The 24,767-nt window shown below is 38.9% G+C and overlaps 1 protein-coding gene across 6 annotated transcripts; it reads right to left on the reverse strand.

Moving 5' to 3' along the window:
- Positions 1-554: 554 nt before the first annotated feature.
- Positions 555-24,143, reverse strand: LOC122718247. 6 transcript variants are annotated; one of them, XM_043943165.1, is made up of 12 exons: positions 23,081-24,143; positions 16,529-16,631; positions 16,026-16,280; positions 14,506-14,647; positions 13,593-13,607; positions 12,406-12,551; positions 12,208-12,305; positions 11,865-12,074; positions 4,293-4,412; positions 3,197-3,465; positions 1,912-2,031; positions 555-1,690 (listed from the first exon to the last, which is right to left on the reverse strand). In XM_043943165.1, exons 3-12 carry the CDS (start codon positions 16,225-16,227, stop codon positions 1,474-1,476), a joined length of 1,539 nt encoding a protein of 512 aa, XP_043799100.1. In that variant the 5' UTR covers positions 16,228-16,280; positions 16,529-16,631; positions 23,081-24,143; the 3' UTR covers positions 555-1,473. The 6 variants fall into 6 exon arrangements, with proteins under 6 accessions (XP_043799100.1, XP_043799184.1, XP_043799351.1 ...); XM_043943249.1 differs by lacking the exon at positions 23,081-24,143 and adding an exon at positions 18,884-19,736; XM_043943416.1 differs by lacking the exon at positions 23,081-24,143 and adding an exon at positions 16,876-16,960.
- Between the last annotated feature and the right edge of the window lie 624 nt (positions 24,144-24,767).

Consider the following 24,767-nt stretch of genomic DNA (forward strand, 5'->3'; position numbering starts at 1 on the left):
AGAAAGGAAGAGTAAAGATAAAAAAAGAAAAAAAAAGGATTATTTAATAAATTCGTCGATATATGTTTACAACTATTTATTTGGTCCCCGAATTTGACGATATTCTACGTCGTTTCCTATGATTCAAATAAAAGCAAAGCGATCATAACGATCCAAATCTTTCCCTTTTAAAATTAAAAAAAATTGTCCCTTCTTCGAAGAACGGTGATCTTCTTTCGAAAATCGATCGTCGTCATACGAGAACATAAATGTCGAAGCGCGAAATTATGGCCCCCTTTGTACGCGTATCGTGCCGATTTGGTCCAAAAATACGCTTAAATAGCGACTAATAAATTACTCGAATCAAATTTCGATCTAATCGATAAGCTCTCATCGATATTCGAGATGCGCGGCGATACAAGGATTCGAGTGAAAACAAGTAAGCGTAATTGAACTCTGTCGCACATATTTTTTACTAATCGCAAGCGACGATTATCGCATCGTAAAATTTCAAACTTTCGACGATGAAAGCAAAATTCTTGAAAAGAGGAAACGTAATTCATTCTCTATATTTATATATATAAGATCGTAAGTAAAATTTTGAAAGCTCTTAAAATCGATCGTTCAAAAATTCATACATCTCGATAACGCGGATAAAAATTATTTAAAATTATTTCACTCCTTTATTTTCTCTATATACACCTCATTGTTTAAAATCGAACGATAACGGCCAATACCCTTCTAATAGGATATCAATCGATTCTTTTTCGTAACAATGAAAAGGGAGAAAACAAGAGATTGAAATATCTATCGGAATTTAGATCGTTTTTGTCACGATCGTATTATACGATTATCGTCTGATATGTGAAACGCTTCGTCACGCTTGCAATATATATATATATATATATATATATATTCGATTTTTCCTTCCTCTCCTATTAATTGTGAAAAATTAAATCGAGCGAATGAAATTTTCAAGCATATCCGTATCTTTATTTTCTTTTCGAAAGATGGCTGGTCGACAACACGAGGAAGAGGAGCGGTCGAAACGTGGGAAAAATGGATTCAGAGAGAACAAGGAAATACGAAAAGGAAAGTAGTAAAAAGAGTGTACGCCGTATCGTGCCGAATAATGTCACACGAAACATCTATTACGCGATATCTTGGAAACGAATATCGATCTGTCACCGGCGAATCAACGAATCGGAACGCTTCGAGGGAGGGGGAAAGAATATATCGAAATTGACGTTGGATACGATCGTCTGGAATCGATACACTCGATTTTCTTTCTCGAGGGCTTTCTTCTCGCACGAGTTCGAGATATCGATCGCATAACGCTCGCAACTCTGCCCCCTTCGAGTTCTCTTCCTTCCTTATTTATCCGACTTTCGCAAAGTTGGAATTTTGGACAAATTTTGGGCGAGATTAGGGTAGGAGGGACGAGCGGTAGGGTCATACGAGGAGCTCCTTGAGGAAGTCCTCGGCAAGCAAGTCCTACAAATAATCGTCGACGCGGTCGTTCTCGTCCGGCGGGCTGGGCTCGCTCACGCTCAGTATGGGCAGGCCGAAGTGTTGAACCTCGATGCTCGATTCGGGCGTACGCTTCGTCGCGTAGTCGCAGCTCTTCGAGTGTCGTTCGATCCCCCCCCTTCGATGGTAATGGTGATAGCGAGCCGGCCGAGCATCCGTGTCCCCGGATCGCCGACAATACCTGCCAATTTTATCCCTCCTGTCATCCCCATCTCGAGGAGACCCCTCCCCCTCCCCCCCACCTTCCTCCGTCGTCCACGTCTCCACGATCGATCCCGATACATCTCGACGTATATAAAACGATACAATCGGATATATCGTATCTTCTTTCTTTTTTTCGAAACAATAATTCGAAGGGGGATTCTGGAAGGAGACGCGGCGAAGGAGAAGGATTTCTCTTACCTCTCGTCCATGGAAGCGGGTTGCCGCACGGGGCATCGAACGTACTCGTGACTTCCGCCTGCTCTCCATCCACCGAAACGTCGGCCGACCAACGACGAGGAACACGTGACCGGCGAATCCCTGTAAACGTTCGCGCCTGAAAATTCTTCTTCATTCTTCCGATCGAGAAGTATCATAAAAATGATAACGTAACGTCGATAACGAAAAACGGTTCCTTTTTACATTGCCCTTTTACGTTGCAACGTTGTCCTTATCGTTATTATATACGTATCGATCGCGAAAAGAATATTGCGTAAGTAAGATCGCAACGTTTTACGTAATCGTCGAACAGTTGCACGTAACCGTGTGTCGTTCTTTGGATTTAATACGCTTACGTAAATTAGAAAAAAAAAAAAAAAAAAAAAAAAAAAANAAAAAAAAAAAAAAAAAAAAAAAAGAAAAAAAAGGTTAACGAGAAGATCGATTCGTTCAAGAAAAGTGGAACGCATGGATAACGATGGATCTATTCGCTTCTTGTCGGGGAATTCGTAGTATTCGCACTCCGTCGAATGCAAGGTTTTATTCGAGAAGCGACACGTTCGTGTTTTATTCCCTTTGGCGAAAATTCGCGAGATCTAACGCACGTTTTTTTCCATGGAAAGGAAAGGGACTCGAGTATAACGATGTTATATCCGTCACGTACGAATAGCGAAAGATTTAGATCAGAGGCGCGATGCGAATGGAAGAAATTTTTGAGACGAGAGGAAAAAAAGGAGGAAAATTCCACGAGTTTTTCGCAAGCTTCGCAAGTTGTTCTTAATTACAAGCTCGTTATATCGATCGTTTCGATAATCTTGGATAACTTAAAAGAGATTTAAAAGAGCGGCGAAAAAAATCTTCTCAAAGTTAACTTACTATCAATTATCCGATATCTAATTAACTTTGGAACGGATATTAAGAGAGTAGAAAGAGAAATTTTCCCCGTGAATTTTCAACTTGAACGTTTCCTTTAAAAGTTTCACTCGATGGAATAAATAAATAAATAAATAAATAAACTTTGACGCGTAATTCAACTTGCGAAAATTCTTATTTACAAAAAAAAAAAAAAAACAAAATCTATCTTCCTTATCTTTCGAGAAAGATAAGAACGATTTCTCGATCCTTTCGTTTTCCACACTGAAGCTATTGTAAAACGTAAAAATAATCTTAATCTCCTTGATCGTGATTAGAAAGAACGGATCCCGGATTCGTTCGAGAGGAACATCTTTTCCCTTTCCATTCCATTCCGTTCGCGAACGAGAATTACCTGGAAGATTGTTGTTGATGATTAGGATCGAGCAACGAGATGTCCGGATTGTCCTTGGGACAACTCTCCAAGCTACTGTGCCTCTTCGATTCCAAATCCTCGGATTTCTCCTCCTGGGTCGATCTCAGGAACGACTCTTTGTCCCCGTCGATCCCATCCTCCTTCGAGTTTCGTTGATCTTGTCGATTCGAGGACGCTAATGGTAAATTATCCGCGCTGCGAACCTTCCGGCACAATTTCGACGTGGAACCGTGCCGTCTTAAAAATTCCTGCGAAAATCCCATGCGAAAAAAACCGCATTGCGGGCACAGTCGGTAAAGTCACGCTCTCTCTCGCATTATTTACAAACCGTCACTTCATTTCAAACAGAACGCTGTTCCTTCTCTTCCTTTTCTCGCCGGCAAAACTGGCTGGCGCTCGATACTCGAAGAAAAATGTAACGAAAGAGACAGAGAGTCGAAATTTATTAGGGAATAGATGTATTTATCGCGAATACGGATCTGACGAGTGTGTATACCGCGTGCAAAAAATTCGTTATAAAAAAAATGGGGGGGAGACAAAAAACGCGTGGCGATTATCGCGATGGCGGTCCATGCGACGAGGGAGGGGGAAAGGACGAATTCGAACCACGTACGTTCGGTTCGGTACGAGCGAAACGAAAGGGGCTTATCGATCAACCCGTGAACTACACCTCACCTCCGACTACCTTGAACTTTAACGTTTCTGACGTGTCTATCTATTTTGTACACCGCTCTCTTTCGCGCTCTCGTTACATATTTCAATATGTAACTCGCCTCCCATCGAGCAGACGCCCGAATATCGCCCGAACATCGAGAATATCTCCATCTTCGTTTTAAACGATTCGAGATCTCGATCGATCGGGAAGAGCGGTCGGAGGGGAGGAGAGGAGAGGGGAGATGTGGAGACTCGATCGATTCTTTCATCGATCATCGAGCGAGATGGAAACGTTCGATGGAAATCTTTTCTTTCGCGGATTCTCGGAATTTGAAATTTCTCCACGATCCCTCGTCGCCTCCTCCTCCCCTCGCCGCGACTGCGAACGGTTGGAACGGTTGGTCAGCCTCGGATCGAATACCTGGGATAGGAAGCCGGCCACGTCGATGGCGCTGTTCACCCGCGGCCTCGAGGTTCTTGCCCATCCGAAACCGCCTCCGCTGTCCAACGAGTCCACGTGATGGCTCGACCAGTGCAGATGCTGCGGAACAACGCCATCTTTGATTAATCATCCTTCGCCCTTTCATCCCCGATATCCCCACCAAGATCCAAATTGCATTTTCAATTGTTGTGATTTTTTTTTTTTCAAGCGTGATCGACCGACAGAAGGCAGACAAGGAGGACAAAGAATCTATCTACCCGCTAAGAATAAGTATTCTCGTGTCGCGATCCTTCTTCTTATACACACGACTCGAATGATGATCGACCGTATCGTATGCTAATTCGATCGTTAAAAATTTAACCCTGTGTATTCGTACGTTTTCGCGACATATCTTCCGACGTTTCTTTGTAAATAAATAAACAAGTTGTCCGTCGTATTTACGTCGAATCACGTATTCCGCGATTTACGAGAAATAATTTTCTATTATTTTTCCTACAATTGTTAAGCATGCAAATCTCTTGTATATATACACGAAAGATATACTATTTTTAGCGGGTACCAGAGTGAAGAAAATAATAAGAGAATATCAACGATTTTTCGACGCATCGAAACCCTTTAAACCTAATTTCTTAATCCCCGGATACCTGTTCCTTAAGGTTTTTCGTGTCTCTTTTACCTCGTATAACGAGATCATTCCTTATATTTCATTCCACTTTGATCTTCTTCTCTTTTATATACGTATAAACGAATGATCGTAAACGATTTGCAATTACGCGTTAAATTACGATGCACGCATATCCGATCATTTCCCATCGTTTGTCTACCTACTATACTTGCACGTGTATCCTCGGATGAAAATATTTTTTTTCATTCTTTTTCTAAATTCGAAAATCGATATTTAACCGAAATGAAATCGACGCGGATACATATCTCGATCGTCCTCGCAAAAATAATAATAAACTAAAAGATTTGATAAAAATTTATATATATATATACGTATATAATATATATTCGATATATAATTATCGAATAATTTTATTTCGAGTAGGATAGAAAAATAGAAAAGTACGTTCAATACGCGTAATTTCATCCGAGTAATCGGTAGAAAATATTTTTATCATGCTTTTCGAATCGATTTCATTCTCTGAATTTAAGTTAGTATAATATAAATCTACCTAATTTTTGCTCGAAGGAGTGTAGTAAGTAAACAAACAAGCGTTCTCAAATGGGCAAGCGTTTTTTTCCCGGTGATCACGTGACATATCGTATCGCGTCACTGTGTAAAAGCTGTGTCAAAACTCGTTCGCTCTTGTGCATGTGTTTTCTTTTCTTTTCTTTTTCCTTTTTTTTTTTTCAACGTCGATTCGTTCGAATCATACAACACATACATATCGTGTGATATACCTGTGCAGAAGAATCGGTTTGCTAAACGTGCGTAAGTGCTCGTCATTCGACGACTTGTGTGCACGATGAGCCGTGAAACGAATCGAAGCATCGCACACAGATTACTCGTAATTCCAAGCGGATCAAAAATGTATATTATTTACAAAAGAGTGATCAATGGCAACAGAAAGAGAGAGAAAGAGAAATAGAAAAAGAATGAAAGAGAGTGAAGAAATAATATCCAATTAAATTAAACTTTTTTTTCAAAATGACAAACTTACAATTATTGGCATTATTAAAACTTTTTAAAGCTGCTCGTATCTGCTTATTATTTCGTGCTATAAGAATAATACGAATGAATGATAAAGTTTCTAATAATTTCTCATAAACGAGATCGATGAATGAGTGTTTCGTTTTATTTATACGCGATTAAAATTGAAAGGAGAAAGAAAGAAAGAAAGGATTTGGGTGTTTCGAGATACTTTGTATAATTTGTTATCAAACGCGAACGATACGAATCGAAGGAGATTCGAGAGAGAGAGAGAGAGAGAGAGATAATTGCTCTGTTTCTTTCGTTTTTTATGCTTTTTAATTTTTTATATTATTTTTTATATTTTTTTATGTTTTTTACTTTTTTATTTTTTATTTTTTTTTATGATTCAATGAATGCGTCCAAATATCGTGTACGCCGATATAGAAGAGGAACAAATAGAGAGAAAAATATTTACCTGCTCTCTTCTAGTCTCGGACGGTACGATCGGATCAGTTTTGCCGACCGGTTGGTTCGCGTCTTTGCTTCTTAATTTAATCACGTATTTTATTCGATCGAAGTCGAATACATGCATACGTCTATGTACCCCGATCTCCACCAGAGGGATTCTCGCCAAGATTTGGGTCACGAAGCTATTACCCCGGTAAAACTTTGAGACAAGATATATTTAGCGGAGCCATCGTTCTTCCCATGTTCTTTCTATAAACGTCCCATTACCAACACGGATACGGACCTTTTCCACCGTGATTCTCCTCCCTCTTGATTCTCCTTCCTCGTAACGGAACGGAACGCTACTTGATAACATCTTTTATCAAAATATAATAATAATAATATATCGTGATATCGTATCACGGATGACATCAACGCGAGGGGTACATAGATGACGAAACTTTTTCTCGTCGTTCGATCGTAGTTCGTCGATACGAAAAGACGAGAGGAAAAGAAAGAGAAAAGAAAAAGAAACTCGGCTCGAATAATAATAACCGAGCGAGAGAGAATCGGTGAGATAAATAGTTGGAAAGTTCGGAAATGATATTATCGGTGTGATGTTATAAGCGTTAAAAGGTGATGCTACTTGTCGAATCGAAACAAGTGAAGCGTGGTTTTCGTGCCGAGTGGACGTTTCTCCACTTCGTCGTTCCTTTCTATATATCCTTTATATACCGACTGTTCCCACTTTCCAAAAATCTTTTTTTCTTTTTTTCTCGCGTTATTTCGATTCGAAGATTATCTCTTTTTTTTTTACTCGAAACGTAATAAACGTGATAACACATACGAAATTGACACGTATCGATCGATCGATCGATCGATCGAAGGAATATTCGGAAATAAAGGGGAGATGTTTTGGAAGTTTTTTTTTTTTTTAATAACGAAATTTTTAAAGGGGAATGGAAAAGGACGGAAAGAGGGGAAGGGACGTTTTGTATCAAACGATCGTTGACGAGCGCAAATCAAGGTTGAGAGCAGCGAACGTGAACCGAGTTGAAAGCGAGAACCTTTTTCCCCCCTCTTCTCTGTATATGCACAACCTACATACACGGTTGGCACACGCCCGTTTTGTCGAAATATTTCACGTCGCGTTGGAATTTTAGGTCAGAATTTTAGGAAGATTCGACGCAACGCTCCTCTAAATTATCCTGCGAATATTTTCTTCCAGTTAACCAATTGAAAAGAGTAATAGTTTCCAAAATTCTAGAAAGAAAGAAAGAAAGAAAAAAAGTTCGATAACCCGTTTATTCGAATCGTTCACAATAATCGCGGAAGAATAAAATTGCGAGCGATTTCTTTGAAAGATTGAATCGCGGTGAGAAATTCATGCACTGTTTGGAAAACGAGAAAGAAAATTTTTCCCTGTATCGTAAAAATTGATTCTATATCTCGTTATATCATAGTTTCTCGCGTCGAAACGATATTTTTACGAACGCGCACGATGAATAGAAAGAAAAAGAAGAAGAAAAAAAAGAACATCTTCAAGAGTCGGAAATGTATTTATACGAGATAATTTATACGTACGAAGAGAGGAAACCGGAGAAAGGAAATGAAGATGAAAATTCACGGAAACGTAAGTAAAATAACATTCGCGATAAACTTTTAATTTTCGAGTTAAAGAAAAAGATTCTCTTTCTTTCTGCGTTCGTCAATTTTATTTCTATTCTTTTTTTTTTTTTTTTTTTTTTACGAGAATACCATCGCGTTTTAATCGAAAATAATTTTTTTTAAAAGCTTCATATCCGGTAATGGAAAAATATCGGAAAAATAATATTTCGGCTTGCCAACTTCAAAGCATGCAAATTTTTCGTATATTGGACGATGTACGAGATACGTATCGTGTAAATTATTATACAAGCCGTTCCCTTCGAAATCGCCGCGATTCTATACGGTTATGTATATGTTCAGAATCATTTTTCACGAGAAGAGTCGAAACGAAAAACCGTCGAAGAGAATTTAGAATTTCGGATATGAAAAATATACGTGCACTGGCAAAGAAAGAAATCGTCTATATAAAAGATAACGAAAGTAGCGTTTAGCGGTTACGAATCGCATGCATCGCAAAAAGAAAAGCGTTTGATTCAAAGCGTTTCTACTGTACGTGTACTGCACGCGAAATAATATTCGAAAGCTGACCGCAAAACACAAACTTTTATGAGTAATAAAACTTTATAAGAAATTATATCGAGGTCCTGCAACTATTCTTTCGACCATTACTTTTTTTCTTCTTCTCCACTTACCTGATTATTTAATTCAATTATATCGAGATTATCTTTAACATCGAAACACGGAACGATATCTCGATTTTTCTCGAATATCGACCGTTCACTTCAATTCGAATTAAACGAAATTCGCCCAATCCCTTTGAATTTATCTCTTCCCTTATAAACGAACACTCGATGAAAGTTGGCAAGCCTAAAAAATTTCGCTGATTAACCCCTCTCCCCTGATTCTTGGTTTGCGCTCATTCCTTATACATCTCTCAACGTATCAATCTCGTCATACTCGCTCGTACGAGAAAAAAATATTCGATCGAAAATTCGAATTACATCGAGTTAAAGAATTTCGATACGTACGAAATCCTATCGCTGTGCGGTCGCCCGAATCGCGAGATTTTTACCTCGGTCGGTCGATTTCTTAATCGACACTCGATCGATTAATCGGAGAACTCGGTCATCGTTGTATCCTCGCGTTCACGAGGAAAACCGCGAAAAGTGGACTCAGTCGGGCGGAATGAAGAAGAGGCGCACACATCGTAAAAGCAGAAATACGAAAGGCACACATCGCGACAGTATTGGAGGGAATAGAACGAGAGAGAAACGGCTGAATACGGAGCGAAGAAGACGAGGAACAAGACGAGGGAGAAGTGGAAAGAGGATGTAACGGTAATAATAGTGGTGGTGGTGGTAGAAGAAGAGGAAGAAGAAGAAGAGGCAATAGTAGAAATAGAGATTGTTAGCAAGTACCGATGGTCACGCGATGTCGGCCCTGTGGAGTAGAGCGAATTGGCAGCCGCAGTCCCGGGGCTCTCGAGCTCTCCTCGGGTACTGAAAGCACTGCTCCAACACGCAACAGCCCCCGCCCCCACACTGCATCACCATATCCGACAATGTGGTCATTACCTTCGAGATTTTATGCGGGCGATACGTTCGGTGGCCCGTCATTTTTCGATTATTCGTTAAGTCGGACGCAACGGACACGACCAGACGGTTGGCAGAGGCACAAACAGATCGATTCCATTAGAACACGTGCACCGATTTCAATGTGGATGTCTATATATCTGCTTTTATATCGCGCCGATAAAAATCCGAAATTTTCAATTCTCGAGAAAAAAATAAAAGCAAGTTCGAATTTCGGATTGTTATCGCGAAAAAGTGAGGAATCTTAAGTGGATTATGTTTCGTTTTAAATTCGCTCTGCCAATTTTCCTATTCTCTCCTTCCAAGTATTATTCTCTGTGTCGAGATCGATCACATCTCGTCCATCCGAATTTCCACGAATTTCACCGACCTAAATTTCCATCAATGATCGTTGGACCCGATAGCGGAAATTGGCGTCAATTCCGTCAAAATCTATCGATACGACGATCGATAAGAATTTTTCAATTTTCCGTTCGAAACGGTTTCTCTCGTCGATTTACGATCACGTTCGATTTTTGTCCATTTTTCATTTTCCGATCGTTAAGTTAAAATAATGAAGTAGGTATTTTTTGTATATCACGTGATTTTAATTAATCGATCGAGGAGGAAAGCGATCTCGAGTTTTCGATATTTACAAATCATTGGCAAAAATCGTGAATGAAACGCGAATGTACGTATGTATATATGCATGGAAAATTTACGAGATCGCATCCTTCCCCGAAATGAAAGTTTTAGACGTGGACAAATGGGGCACCGTTCGAGCGAATATATATAGCTCGATTCGATATACGTCTTTTTGATATACGTATAGCCTTCGGTGACAATCCTTCCGAGTGTCGCCCAATTAAACTCCACCGGAATCTGATCGAATCGATATCTTTCATCCAATGCCGAATACGTATTTTACGATTTACATTTCCTCGATCCAAAATAACGCGTTCGAATATTTTATCGATTATACCTTTTTGTTTATTTCAGAAAAATTGCTCGAAAATTAAAATTAAATGTTGAGAGACAGAGAGAGAGAGAGAGAGAGGCAAAGATTTCACCAATTTTGATTTATGATAAACTTACTACGAAAATAATATTTTATTCGGGAATATTTTATTCCCAATTATCCCTTCTCGTTTATTTATTATTTCAGAAAAATTGCTCGAAAATTAAAATTAAATATTGAAAGAGAGAGAGAGAGAGAGAGAGAGAGAGAGAGAGAGAGAGAGAGAGAGAGAGAGAGAGAGAGAGAGGCAAAGATTTCGCCAATTTTGATTTACGATAAACTTAATACGAAAATAATATTTTATTTTATTTTATTTTATTATTTTATCATTTTATTTTATTTTCGGGAATATTTTATTCCCAATTATCCCTTCTCGTTTATTTATTATTTCAGAAAAATTGCTCGAAAATTAAAATTAAATATTGAAAGAGAGAGAGAGAGAGAGAGAGAGAGAGAGAGAGAGAGAGAGAGAGAGANTTTATTACGAACGTTACGTCTCTCGATCGAAATTATAAATCGTTTGGATTTTGGAGGCGATTGAAAAAGATTCGAGAAAAAAAAAAATGGATCGCGCGATTTCGATCGAAGGATTACGAGTAAATCGAATCGCGCAAAGTTGGCGGTGTGAAATCGTAATAACGTTGCGTCGTACGTAGGCTGCATCGCATCAGGCTCGGGAGAATACCTCGCGTGACGTTTATTATTAATTTAACTTTCATGAAATGTCAAACGATGATACAACCCGTAAATTTAGTATAATTTTTTTTCTATATATTTCGTTTCGTGGAAATCACGCGTATGCCCCTCTCCCTCCCTCCCTTCGATAATTTAAAAACACGGCAGAAATATCTATAAATTTGTAATCCCGTGTTCGATTATAATTCAACGATTTTTTCCTCTCTTCTAACTTTTATCCACATTTATTTAAATTTTCGAAAATTCCAGATGATATTTTCAGATGATATCACTTTCACTTCGAGCGAATAATTTGATCGAATAATAAGCCAGAAATTCGTGACAGAGATATCGTGACAGTTGCTTTTTTTACGCGGAGAACAATCGGAAAGAAACAATCGATCGGCTGTTTTTCTTCTCCTGGAAAAGTAATCTCGCGACTATTTCCGATACATCGAGTCGCGAACATCGTATCGAAAATTATTATTATTATTATTATTATCATTATTATTGTTATCATAATCGAAACGATAAAACGAAAGGCGATAAAAAGATAAAATGGAGGGGAAAGACGAAAGGGTACAATTATGCGTTACCTGAGAACAGGTGTGTTGAGTGGGATGTTGCGTGTACGCGGCGTTCGCCGCTGCGCACACCCCGGTCCCGGGAACTTTCAATTGTTCCTTGTAATCGGGCTGATACGGCAACAACATACGTATCTTGCCCCAACGATTGAAGAACAACGCTATCGCGCCCGCCCAAAAGATCAACACCAACACGACTATGCCCACTTCCACGCCACGGACCTAGAAGAAAAAAAAGAGAAAAAGGGAAAAAGAAAAAGAAAAAAAAAAAAAAGAAGAAGAAGAAGAAAGAGAATACGTTCGCCCGAACGTATTCCAAAGGGCGAGGAAGAGATCCTTCGAGGCAATCCTCTACCTGTATGTAAGCTTGCGGCTGTTGAGAAGAAGGCGGAGGGGGTGGAAGAGGGCCACCGGTCACCGCTGCATCCTGTTGCGGGGATGTTCGCGGCGGCTCTAAACAATCGAGGGTTAACGCTCGATAGATAGATAGATGGTTCGGATATGGAAGGAGAAGCGGCGAAACGAGAGTGAAGAAAACGGGGTCGCAACTTACCAAGCGTGCGGAAGACGATCGGCCGACTTCGAAATTTTTTCCCACCTCTGACGGCAGTGACGACGAGTTGGTATTGCGTGTCAGCCCTCAGACCGCTCAACGTGACCGCCTCGCTATTTCCCGCGACCACCGCCACCACCCTGTAACTAACCACCTTGCTGTTGTGTTTTCGTTCCTGTATCTATCTTCTTCTACTTTTTTTTTCTCTCTCTCTATCCTATCGTATCGCCATATCTTCTAAAACGCGTATCGATTTTCTTTTCTTTTTTTTAATTAACTACGTCCCCCCCTCCCCTCCAAAGAATTGCGAGCAAATTATCGTAGCGATCGTACAACGTTTCATCCAAGGTTTTCTCGTCCCGAGAGATTTCTGTCTTTTTCTCATTTCCGATTTTTATGTATTAATTTAAAAATTTAATTATCGTGAAACGATATTATGGATGGAGAAGAAGATAAGAAATTACCATCTTTTTTTCTTTCATTCGTTCGAACGCTCTCTCGATAAAATTTTCTACGATGAGTTAATCAATTCTTGTTAATTCGATAATTATTTACCGTAATGCGATTTTCGAGCCGCGTTACAAATACTTTATTACGCTCCAGTCATTCAACGCCTTCCTTTGTAAATAAATTTATACCGTTAATTTTTGAAATCTTAAAAAGTTAGGAAAAATATATTTTCGAACGGTTAAACTTTCTCGACACGAGTTATCTTTAACGAAAAATGTACACGAAGCGAATTGAATCTATGGGGAGATATTTTTCTTAAGATCATTAAAGATAACGAGCAAACTTCTTTTTCGTAAGTTTTTTCGAAGCTTCTTAAAACGTATAAGATAACGTGCTCGGTCTCCCTCTTTTTTCTCTTTCTCGAGAGAGAGAGACAGACCACGGTTTTAAATTTCTTTTAACGCAATATTTTCTCCACTCTGTTCTTTTCCATACTTTCATAACGTACATTTTTATTCTAGTAGCAAAATTACGAATTAATTTTTAATAATTATATCTTTTTTGAACTCGTAACAAAATATTATATTCCAAGTACTTTCGACCAGGATAGGATATAAACCGCGAAATAACGAAAATTTTGTTATATTGTAGTCGAATAAATTGGTAGAAGAAAAAAAAAAGACGTTACGTTTCAATGCTCGCAATTCTCGAGGAACACCGTTAAAATAGGTATGTACCTGTCGTTGTATTTCCTGTGCCGCAGTAGAAGTAAAAGCATCAATTAATATCGAGTCCTTTTCCAAACAATTTCACATCGAAAGACTGATACCAATTGATAAATGAATTCGTCTTTGAGATATTGCGAGATACATTGTGAAATCATTTTTCATCGCGCTACGCGTGTAAAAATCGTGTATAAAAAAAAAAAAAAAAAATTCTGCGACAATACTCCGTACTAACTGGAATTATAAAAAAAAATTACTATATTACTGTACTGCACTGTATTTGTGTGCGAGCTTCTTTTTCTCACGGCAATCGATGGATGCGATGTCGTGGAAACGTCGAAACGTTTAGAATTATAACGCCGCTGTGAAATGAATAATAGGCGTATCTAAAACGTAAAATAAACGAGGGTGGAAGCGTGATTGGATTTCAGATAATTTCCAGAAATCGTAACCAGGACGTGCGATCTTGGTCTGGAATACGATAGAGTAGAATAGACCGTGAAATAATTTTCTATCATACGCGATTTCTTTAACGATGGATTATATACACGGATATATATATATAATCGTGTTTGGATTCAATAGGAAAACGTCGATACGATAAAAAAAACACGATGATGCAAATTAATGGGATAATAAGAAAAGTGGCGACAACAGTTTGTCAACAATTCTTTCTCAACTAGCTATAAGTTATGAATTAACGGTAATAAGCGGTATAAAAAGTTTGAACAAAGATGATTCGAAACTACAATTTTAAATCCGTTATATTCGTTTTCTTACTTGCGAATTCAAACTATATGATGGATGTACTATGTGAGAACGTGTCGATTTAAGTGGATAGATGATTTTGTTAGATACGTACGTGGAAAGAAAAGAAAGAAAGGAAAAAAGTTAAAAGTGGAACATCGAAATCTCCAGAACGCACCTGGCATCCGTTGGCTTGTACGTGACGTCGTATTTTTCAACTTGTTCGACCTGACTGGTGCTCCAAGATACGCGCACGGAGGTTGGATTCAGGAACATCACCGTTATATTTTCCGGAACACCAGGAATACCTGTTACCGAGCCTGCACAAAGGAAACGCGTATTTGTGAGTAAAAAAAATTAAGGATTAAAGTAAGAAGCTAGGTCGACGCGATACGATAAACAAATCCAGTTGATTAATTTCGTTGAAGAGTTAAAAAAGTTAGAGAATATTGAGAAAACAGCGATAGAGAGATCCCAATCGGTAAAATCGGATAAAAACTGGGATGCACGTGTGGTAATATCGACGTAACACTGGCCAGTAGACCAATCTCTTTGTCGAACACGTATATATTTTCTCACCGTTGAATCGGTCGCAGCGGTGTCGTAAACCGGCCATCTTGACCTCGATCCTCGCTCTATAATATTTTTTCACCCGCATCGAAAGAAGTTTACAAGGTTTACGCAAACGTTACAAATAGAGTGCGGATTTTTCCGATTAAGTACACCGTTTTTATACGAACCACGCGATTATTCTCGTCTAGTAACTAGTTCAAAAATTAATCCAATTTAATAATTAATCCAATTCCGAATAATCCGAACCGATCGATCGAAAATTGACTTATCGATCGAGGAGAGTAGAGGAATTTACCTTAAAATCAGATTAAATCCTGTATAAAGTTAGGAAAATTTTAAAATCGTTATAACTTCGATAATGATAATGACTTTTGGCTGACGAACGAGGGATCGTTAGAAGCGCGGAATCTTGCCCTTTAAAACGGTTTTTCATTTATCTCGATACGACTTTTGGTTTCCGAGATATCGTCGCGTAAAGAAAAGGATAATTTTTAATCGTTTATTATCTTTGCGCCTCGTCGACTTATCCTTAAAGCTCGAGACTCGAACCTTGTTCGCAATCTCTGCGCAATAACGTTTTAAACGTTATTTCGAATATTTCGAATCCTTGCATCTCGATCGAGATACATCGAACATAAAACGAAAATTTCGCGATAAAATTTTTCCTTTTCTTTGATAATCACGCTTTTCGCACGAAAAGTTTCCAACTTTCATTCGTGACTTTGCCCGAGCGTAATGGTTTATTGTCGCGATAAAGTATTATACGATTCAGCATATGTTTAGCGCGTGTTACATAGCAACAGTGACATAGCTACGTAAAAATCCGCAGTCTAGTTATAAGATATGCACGCCGATGAATTTACGTCGCACTGTAACACGAGAATCGCGAGAATCGTAAATCGTAAATTTTTATCGATCGAGCAATTTATCGACGATTATAAATTCGTTTCCGAACGAAACGAATTTTTTGTCGTTGCTGGTTAATAATAATAATAAAAATAAAGAGAGACAAAGAGAGAAAATAGAGAAAGTAACGAGGAAATTCAATCTATGAAACGTCAATTACGTGAGAAATATAGGAATAAAATATAACAAAGTGTCAAGTAAATTAAAATATAAACTTACCTACGAAACCAGCTCCTTGTAGGAATAGTATAGTGGCCCAAAGGACCATGCCGCCAAAATGGCGGACCAGGTATGGACCGCGTATTCTTTCGCACACGTGTTTATCGCTTTTCTTTCCTTTCAGAGATGCGCCGTCTTGTTTTTTTCCTACAATCGCTGGACGTTTCGCGTACGATGCACCTCTCTGAAAATTGGTGCTCATCTAGCCTCCTCTACCGTGCTGCATTCTTTTTCTTTCATTCCACACCACACTCACTACAAAAAAATATACGCATGCACGTAATGTTAATGACTAGAAAGAGGAAGAAACATACGAATCCATTTATTACTCTATTCAAAAACATATCGATATATATATACTTTTTTAATCTTTTCTACGAAAAATCTTTTTTTTTTATATTGAAAAAAAATGAGGAAGAATAAAATTCGTGTACGATAAATTTCATATAATATATATATATATGGAAATAATACGAAAATAATAAATTCGAACGAAACGATACCGTTATTGCGGGGCCACTTCTCTCAAGAACTTGCAGACGAAACATACTTGCATCTCTCCGTCGACAGGGTAACGCGTCGACCAAAATTCATTCGAATCGTGATCTACAACATAATCGATGGAACTTTGTGCATTATCGCATCATTTGGATCCGATGATATAATTAAATTTTCTTTTTTTCTTTTTTTTCGCGACGTCGAAATCACGGAAAAAGGGAATCAAGGTGAACCGAGTTGAATGGAATTTTTTTTTCTCCTATCAACGGTTATTGACGCGTAAAAAAAAAGAAAACGATATAGACGGTAAATAAAGAGAGTTATAATACGAGAGCGGTAAGTAGGTGGTGACCTTTCCGGATTGTTCGGTGCGGCACACAACACCGGTCGGTGGCAACGAAAATACTGCGAGTGAACTGGTCGGTGTTAGCTTGCTTGCCTGCCAGCCAGCCAACCAGCCAGCCAGCCGCAAACGTTCGAGCAACAAATGAAGCTTGCGGTTTATATTGGCACGCCTTTATACGCAGTCTCTAGAACTTGCACCGAGTACCCGCAACTTTCCTCGTTTATCGTTCTCGTAACCAAGTTTCCCAAACATTTGATCGGCCGTATTCGCATTTATTAATAAGCGGTCGCGAACCATTGCTACATATTCTCAACCGCGATTCTTCCCTTCTTTCTTTTGATCTTTTGTCTTTCGCTTCGTTCAACGTTCGTCCCAAATTTTTTAACATTAAATTCGTTCCAATCGATTTCACTCGTTAAGAATAGATGAATCGATGAAATTTGTTTGTTTTAAAATCATTCACGACAAATCTATGTGAAATATCGTTTGCAAAGGATAAAGAAATGGAACGAAATGTTATTTCGGAAATCTCGAAATGATTTATCTCGGAATTAATAAAACGTGGAATGGAAAATATATCGGACCCGAAACAAATTTCGATTTATAAAAATAGCTTTCCAATTCGAGATGGTCCACGTCAATGAACCTTGCGGGTCGTGAGTCATCTGTGAAATTAACTACGTATGGAAACGTAAAAATATCATTGTTATTGAAAGTAAACGCGCCATCGAGATTATCTTTAATCGACAATCGATCCCAATCCTTCTTTCGCGATTATTCTTGTGCGTCTCGAAAAATATACGATCTTTTTTTATCTAATTTAATTTGATATAAACGATTATTTTATATTCATGGAATATAAACGAGAATCTTTTACAACGATAATACGATTAATCAATTAATAATTATCTCGTAAGAATATATTATTCGTACATTCGTAAATGAAGATATTTAATCGGAGAATATTTTATTTACTCTGAAATACGGTATTTTTAATTTTCGAACAAACGGTAAACGAAGCGTGTAAGCAAGCATAATAAAATTCTTAAATAAAAGAATCGAAGGAAATTTGTTCGCACGAGGATAGATGTTCACATGCTGTGAACGACGAAAACAGTTACGGATTCTCCGCATTGCGGTAACTTCCATTTCATTCTATCTTTGCGATCTGAGAAATTCAATTATTGAGAGATTCAGCTATTATTAAAACATCGCCCGTTAAATATTTCGTATAACTGTGTATCAATCGTGATATAAAAAACCTTTAAAACTCTCGTTACATTTTAATTGTTTTTAAAACGAAAAATCATCGAAACCGTTACTCGTTAATTGAGTGTATAAGCGTGTATAATATTTCAAACTTGAGGACGTGTACACGTGTGCAAAGGGAACTTAAATAAGTAGTCACCGGTCACTGAAAGAAAACAGACAACTCGTCAATGTCAAGATTACTATCAAGATTTTGAAAAAGATAAAAATCGGTTGATGGATTTTACGAGATGAATTAATAAAAAAGAAATTTGGCATCTTCGTTTCAACCATTAGTTGGACAACAACGACATACCCATGACAGACTCGACTCGATTTAACTTTGTAAGATTTAAATTTACGTAACGTACGATACTTTTTATATCCAGATTCCCATTTCTAGAGTTTATTATTTCCAAAATTAATCGGAATGATCATAATCGATTCGCCAAATTTCGTTATTTTATTATAACGTTCCAACGTGTCCATATTCAGGGAACGACGCTTTCTTTCACGGTTCATAAATCGAAGAGGAATTTTATGGATGCGTTACAATCTCGATTGATTACGCTTTCGACATTTATCTTAGATGGACCTCGTCGAACAAATTTCTACATATTTCCACACCTTTCTCTTTTATTCACTGGACAACATTTTTCCGCTACTAGACCTGTCTCTATATATTCTTATGAAAATATGGCGGCAACTCGATAACGAGACAATTAATCTTTCGGGAAACAAAGATTGAAAATAGGTGAATTTTTACCTTGATATTCGATGCATTCGAAATCGATCGACACGGATAACGGTGGTCACAGATGGTATAAGAAATCCGTTCCAAATAAAGTAACCGTACACAAAGGGAATAATTTATAATATAGTCCTTTCCTTTTTTTTCCTATCGTGTCCCTCATCTCGGCCAACGATCGTGTGTCGTTTTTTATATTTCGCGATTAGCCACTATTACCGGAAACGGGAACGGAAAAAGTTCAAGGCTGAAATCTTTAACGCGTTAATTTCCACGATAAAGACGCTAAAAATCGGTGAATTTTCTCGTCGTTGATGATGATGAAAAAAAAGGAACAGAAAGGAAAAGTAAGACGAAGAGAATGCATCCTCGTCGAAAGTAAAAACAGGATGTTTTCCGGTCGGCTTGAAACCGTTCCGACTTCACTTTCTAAGCCAAGTTAAATCCAGGATATATTTCTGTTGAAATTTCCGTTTCTGTTTTCTTTCTTTCTTTCTTTCTTTCTTTTTTCTTGATAAAGCCAGGCGAGACTACTAGTAAACGGTCGACTTTCGCTTTCATCCAACGACTAGCACGACCACGACTGAATAGCCACAGTCACGAAAACTCGGGATACGAGTCGTTTCATCGCGGACCATGCTCTCGGCTAAATTCCACCGGATAAACAGAATAGATCGAGATTAGTACTAGGCAAGTACGTTAATCGATATTCGTAGAAATGGAATAACGCGTTTTAAATTTCAGAAAAAAATCGAGAATCATTCGCGAAATTTCGGCACCACACTGTGTACCGGCCGAGCCTCGAAATTTTCAGTCGTCAAGGAGATGGCACGCGCCGCCACTTATCCGCGATACACACGGTAGGAAAGCCTCGTTTCGTCGTCCCGTTGAAAGATTAATTTTTGACCAACCAACGTATTCTCGTCTCGAACGGTGTACAGATGTATATATAGATGTTTCGCGCACTTCACCATACGTTACTCGCACCACTCACCACTCGTGCCACGACCGATATACGAGATCGCCGCGTGTATACGAAATACGAACGAAATACGCGGATAATATCTCGCGCAGGATTGTTGCATCGTAGAAGGAATTAGACGTGGCGTGACGCGCGTTTACCGGCGGCCCACCTTCCCCCACCTTCCCCCTTTATGCGCGCTTTTTTCATTCGACGGAGAAGAAGAAGAAGAAAAAGAAGAAGAAGAAGAAGAAAGCGCTATTTCTGCTGCGGGGAAAACCACTTCCCCGCACTAGATATGCGGGAGAATGGTAATGGAAGCTTTTAACCTAGGGAATATAATATGAGAAGTAACTAAATCTAGGGAAAATTACTAGATTCAATTCAAATTATATTTTTGTCGCGTTAAACAACAATGAAAATGAACGACGTTATAAATCGTCGTTTAAAATCGAGAAGGGAGAAAAAAGAACGCGTTGATAGTTGTAGGAAAATTTCAAGAGAACTATCGGCACGATTCTTTCCACTTCTTTTTTTTGAGTCGAGCGTCGTTTCGGTATTCTTTTCTTGGGTTGGGAATATCTCTAAAGTGGTGTTTATTCTTCGAACGTGAGAATGAAATTTTCACGAGACACGTTTCGTGAAAATAGATGAAAGAAAAAGGAAAGCATAAGAAAAAGTATCGATCGATATGTAAAACGATACGTAGAACGATTATCGAGAATGTAGAATTAACGGAGATCCCGCTCCGTTTCGATTCTTCAACGTTTCGTACGGCTTTATCTCGTTTAACGCAATTATGCTGATGTGTGCAATAATATTAGCATAATTGACCGTAACTCGACTAGTCGCATAAACGACTGTAGCTCTATCTAAATTTAACACCACCGTTAGCCGACAGGGATTGAATTAATTATGGTAAAGCTCGATAAACGACGAAACGATATAGATTTTCACCATTGATTAAGAATATCATCGTGTAACGTGATTATCATCTTTTTTTCGATCTTTTCTCGCTCTAAAAAAAGATTACGAATTGGATTAAATTTATTCTCTGTCTCTCTTGTTTTCTTTACGAAATTAAAATCTTCCGACAGAAGAATTATAAAAATTTTATATCGAATTTTAAAATCCCTTTCGAAATTCGAAACGAAAATCGTTCTAATCGATTTCAGAAAGAAAATAAAATATAATCGGAAGATAAGAAATAACGAGAGACGTCTCCCTTCGGGATTTCGATTTTTTCCCTCCCTCCCTTTATCCACGGATATAGTCTTTGAAGGGGAGAAGACGCGGAAGGAAAGAAAATGAGATATCGGAAACTTTTCGCGAAAAAGAAGGAAAAAATCTAGTTAACGAATTCCGGTCGGGTGGCAAAAGGAACGAGGGTATACGATCCACGCAAGGTAAACCGTTTCCCTCGAAAACGGTTTATATCGTATATTTAGCTTTTGTTTCCAGTCGGATAAGCTCGATATTCGGGAAGAGAAGAAAGAAAAATTTTGGTGGACACGGAGGGTATCTCGGTATCGATCGGGCCAAGCCGGAAAATGGCGCGATGTAGAGGCGATGTTCCAGAAACGATTGCACGGCTATTAATAATTGAAGAGGAAGGAGGAAGGAAGGAAGGAAGCAAGAAGGATGAAGGAATTTGCAAACGCGTTTCCATGACACGGATTGCCGCTCGTTCGAACGGTCGATAATATCGATCGAGGTAAAGGGAAATAAGCGGCCGCTAATGCTGCCGCACTGCTGCCTACGACACGCGCGCTTACATGTGTATCGAGAGTGCACGGCTTCGATGCCAAACCCCTCCCCTCTCGCCGATTACGCGTCGGACAACGCGTGTCCCACGCGACGACAACTAGGCCGATTGTCTCTACGCCGGATTACCATCCGAGCAAACGTTGAAACGAGGTTATGTACGATTTCTCCCTTCCCGTCTTCCAATTTTCCTACCTTCCCCGATGCATCGCATCGCAAACTCGAGACGAAGAAATATCGTTTGTATACATCGTCGAATATCGAGATTTATCGATCAAATTAACGCGATAGATTTGAAAAAGAACGTTCGTCTCTCGAAAGCCACTTACGCGCGTACAGCCGAGAAGATTCCCCTTTGAATAGAGCGCAAGGTCTCACGTGCTCGACCTATCGTACGTACGCTACGGATTATATTTATATCCGCGTAATAGGGACGGAATAGTGAGTTTCTTCGATATATCGATTTCGAATTTCGTTTCATGATGAAGAGAGAGATAGAGAGAGAGAGAGAGAGAGAGAGAGAGAAGAAATTTGTATCGGATGCGGTTGACCGAAATCGAAACGGAGAAGCGTAAACGAAATATAGGCCCGTTATACGACGCACGACTCGTGTGCGTCGCGAACGTTCATTCGCCAATTATCCGTGAAAAAAGTGAATCGAATATTCGTTCGTTTAAAAAGTAAATGAAAGCGATAACTAAAAACAAAGAAAAAATATTTTTTCGATAATCCGATAAAATCTTCTTTCTTTAGGAATCTTTTTTTGTTTCTTTTTTTTTTTTTTTTTTTTTTNTTTTTTTTTTTTTTTATAATAATTTTTTGTCGCATCAAAATAACGCGGAGAGTATTTTCGAGTTAATTTAAATATCGACGCGAATCGAACCGATGTATCGAACAAATTAATTTACTTTGTCCGCATGAACTATTCAAATTACCATCGTCACGCTTTCCTACTAATCGTTATACAAGTTTAATAACTGCATCAACTAAAAGCGGACATTTTTTATTTTTCTTTTTTTTTTTTTAATAAATAAACTATTCGTTAAACTATTCCAATTTTATTTTGCAAAATAATCGTTTTTTTTTCTTTTTCTTTTTTTTTTCTTAATTTTTTTTTTAATAAAAAGAACGCGCAATCATAAACGTATCATAATGTATATCTTTTGACAAGATGACGTATAAATCGAGATATACAACGTATTATGTATATTCCTTGAAATAAATATACGAATAGATAAATAAACTTTTATCGAAAAACTTTCTACTTTCGCGTTACAGTTTTCATTATCAATCCGACGAAAATAACTTTATCATTATTATGGAAACGATGGAAAGTTCCTCTAAGATATAGTAGAATAATTCGTAATGGAAAAAGAACGCGAAATATAATTTTTTTATTATACGTCCGTTCGATCTTCGTTACGAAACATTTTTCATTAAAAGAAGAAAGGAGGGAAGAATTTCTTTACAATTATCGCAAGAAAACTTACCATGGATGTAACGAAGATATATACCTCTTCTCGTCAAATATTTGTGGTAAAAAAATCCAAGGAACGAGGGAAGTAAAAGTTTCGATTACTCGACGAGATTTTTTCCGACGCGGTTGCGTTGCGTCGCGTTGCGCTCCACAATTCCCCTATTCGCCGTAAGAAACCGTATCTCGTCGACGAGGAATCCGTTCGAACGATCGAATTTTAGGGGTCGAAGAAGGGGCTGGAATAATAGGAAATTTCGATGAACACCTCTTTGTCGCGATAATTGGGACGAAATTCGCGACGAGGGAGCAGCAACAATTGGGAATGGTAGAATCTAACGATCCAAGTTACGATAAAGTTACTGCGAACAGTTGGCGCGGCAAACGAACATAGAACGTCCGTTTCCCCAATTTTCCTTTCGAATCCCCCGCGAATTCGCACGGGAAAATATATATATATATATATATATATTCGAGGATACATGCGAAGCGAAACTCGGATGAAAAGATCGAACCGCCTTATTTCCTCTTCGATCCATCCATCCATTCGTTTCGTACGTACGTACGAAGAAGATCTCGCCCCTTCTCGGACAAAAAAGAAATCCCAACGGGAGGAGGGAGAGGATAACCTTTTTTTCGAGGAAGAAGGAACGATCTATCGGTTGTAGACGGGAACGAGTGGGCATGGATATCGTTCGACGATCCGATAAAACGCATTGCACCAACGATCCCCGTGACGGATTCGGGGAGAGCGATGCGGTGCGTGGACGCGATCAACTCGGCTCGCGAGCATCTCTCATTTTTCACGAAGGAAACGGGTCGATTCGCGTCGGCGACAACGGCGTGTGGAACGATAAAATAGCCGCGAATCGGGGAGAGAGGAGGGGGAGGGGAGGGGAGGGGGGAGGAGGAGGACGAAAAACGGACGAAACGTTGACGGATCGAGAGGAGAAAGCGGACGGTTGGGGCGAACGATTGAGAGAGAGAGAGAGAGAGAAACGGAAGGAGAGAAATGGAAGGATCGGAGATGCGGTGGCGAGAGAACGAGGGGACGAAATTCGAGGGGGGATCGTGAAAGATTGGAGTTTTTTTTTTGCAGGGAAGATAGAAAAGTGTACGGTGAAAATTCTCGGACGGAATGCAAAGGTACGCGCGCGCGTAACGCCTGCTACGAGGGAAGCGGTACCACTGAACGACGAGGGGTTGCCGCTTCGTAGGCGCTTTCCACTCGCTAGGGGCTAGCCAGGGTTCGTAGGGTGGTGGTGGAACCAAGTGTCGAGAAATCACACCGCGCGGAGCCACTTGTCGACCTCCGACGTTTCCCAAATTTTTCTTCCCTCCTTCCCCCCTCCCTTCGAGTATTCCAAAGAATATTCTCCCGTCTAAAAATTCCTATTCCGCAAAATCGAATTGTCCAATTGCCGTCCCTTTGTTCTAAAGCCCGAACAAAGGAATCGAACGAACGGATTTAGGGCATCAATCGTGTACAATTCGATGTACATTATTGTTCTTTGTTCTCGCGAAATCGTGCGCGAAGTAATTTTGTTTTAAATGGAAGAATAGAAAATTTTGAACCGTATTCGAATCTTTTTTTTTTTTTTTGGAAAAATCTTTCAAAAATCGTGCGTCGATCATCGTTCCCGATATTAAATATTCTATTCTCCCTTACGTTTTGACAAATGGATCGAGTAATGGACGAAGAA

This window comes from Apis laboriosa, unplaced genomic scaffold, assembly GCF_014066325.1.
Source record: "Apis laboriosa isolate Shangri-la unplaced genomic scaffold, ASM1406632v1 scaffold105_cov147, whole genome shotgun sequence".
Classification (NCBI taxonomy): Eukaryota; Metazoa; Arthropoda; class Insecta; order Hymenoptera; family Apidae; genus Apis; species Apis laboriosa.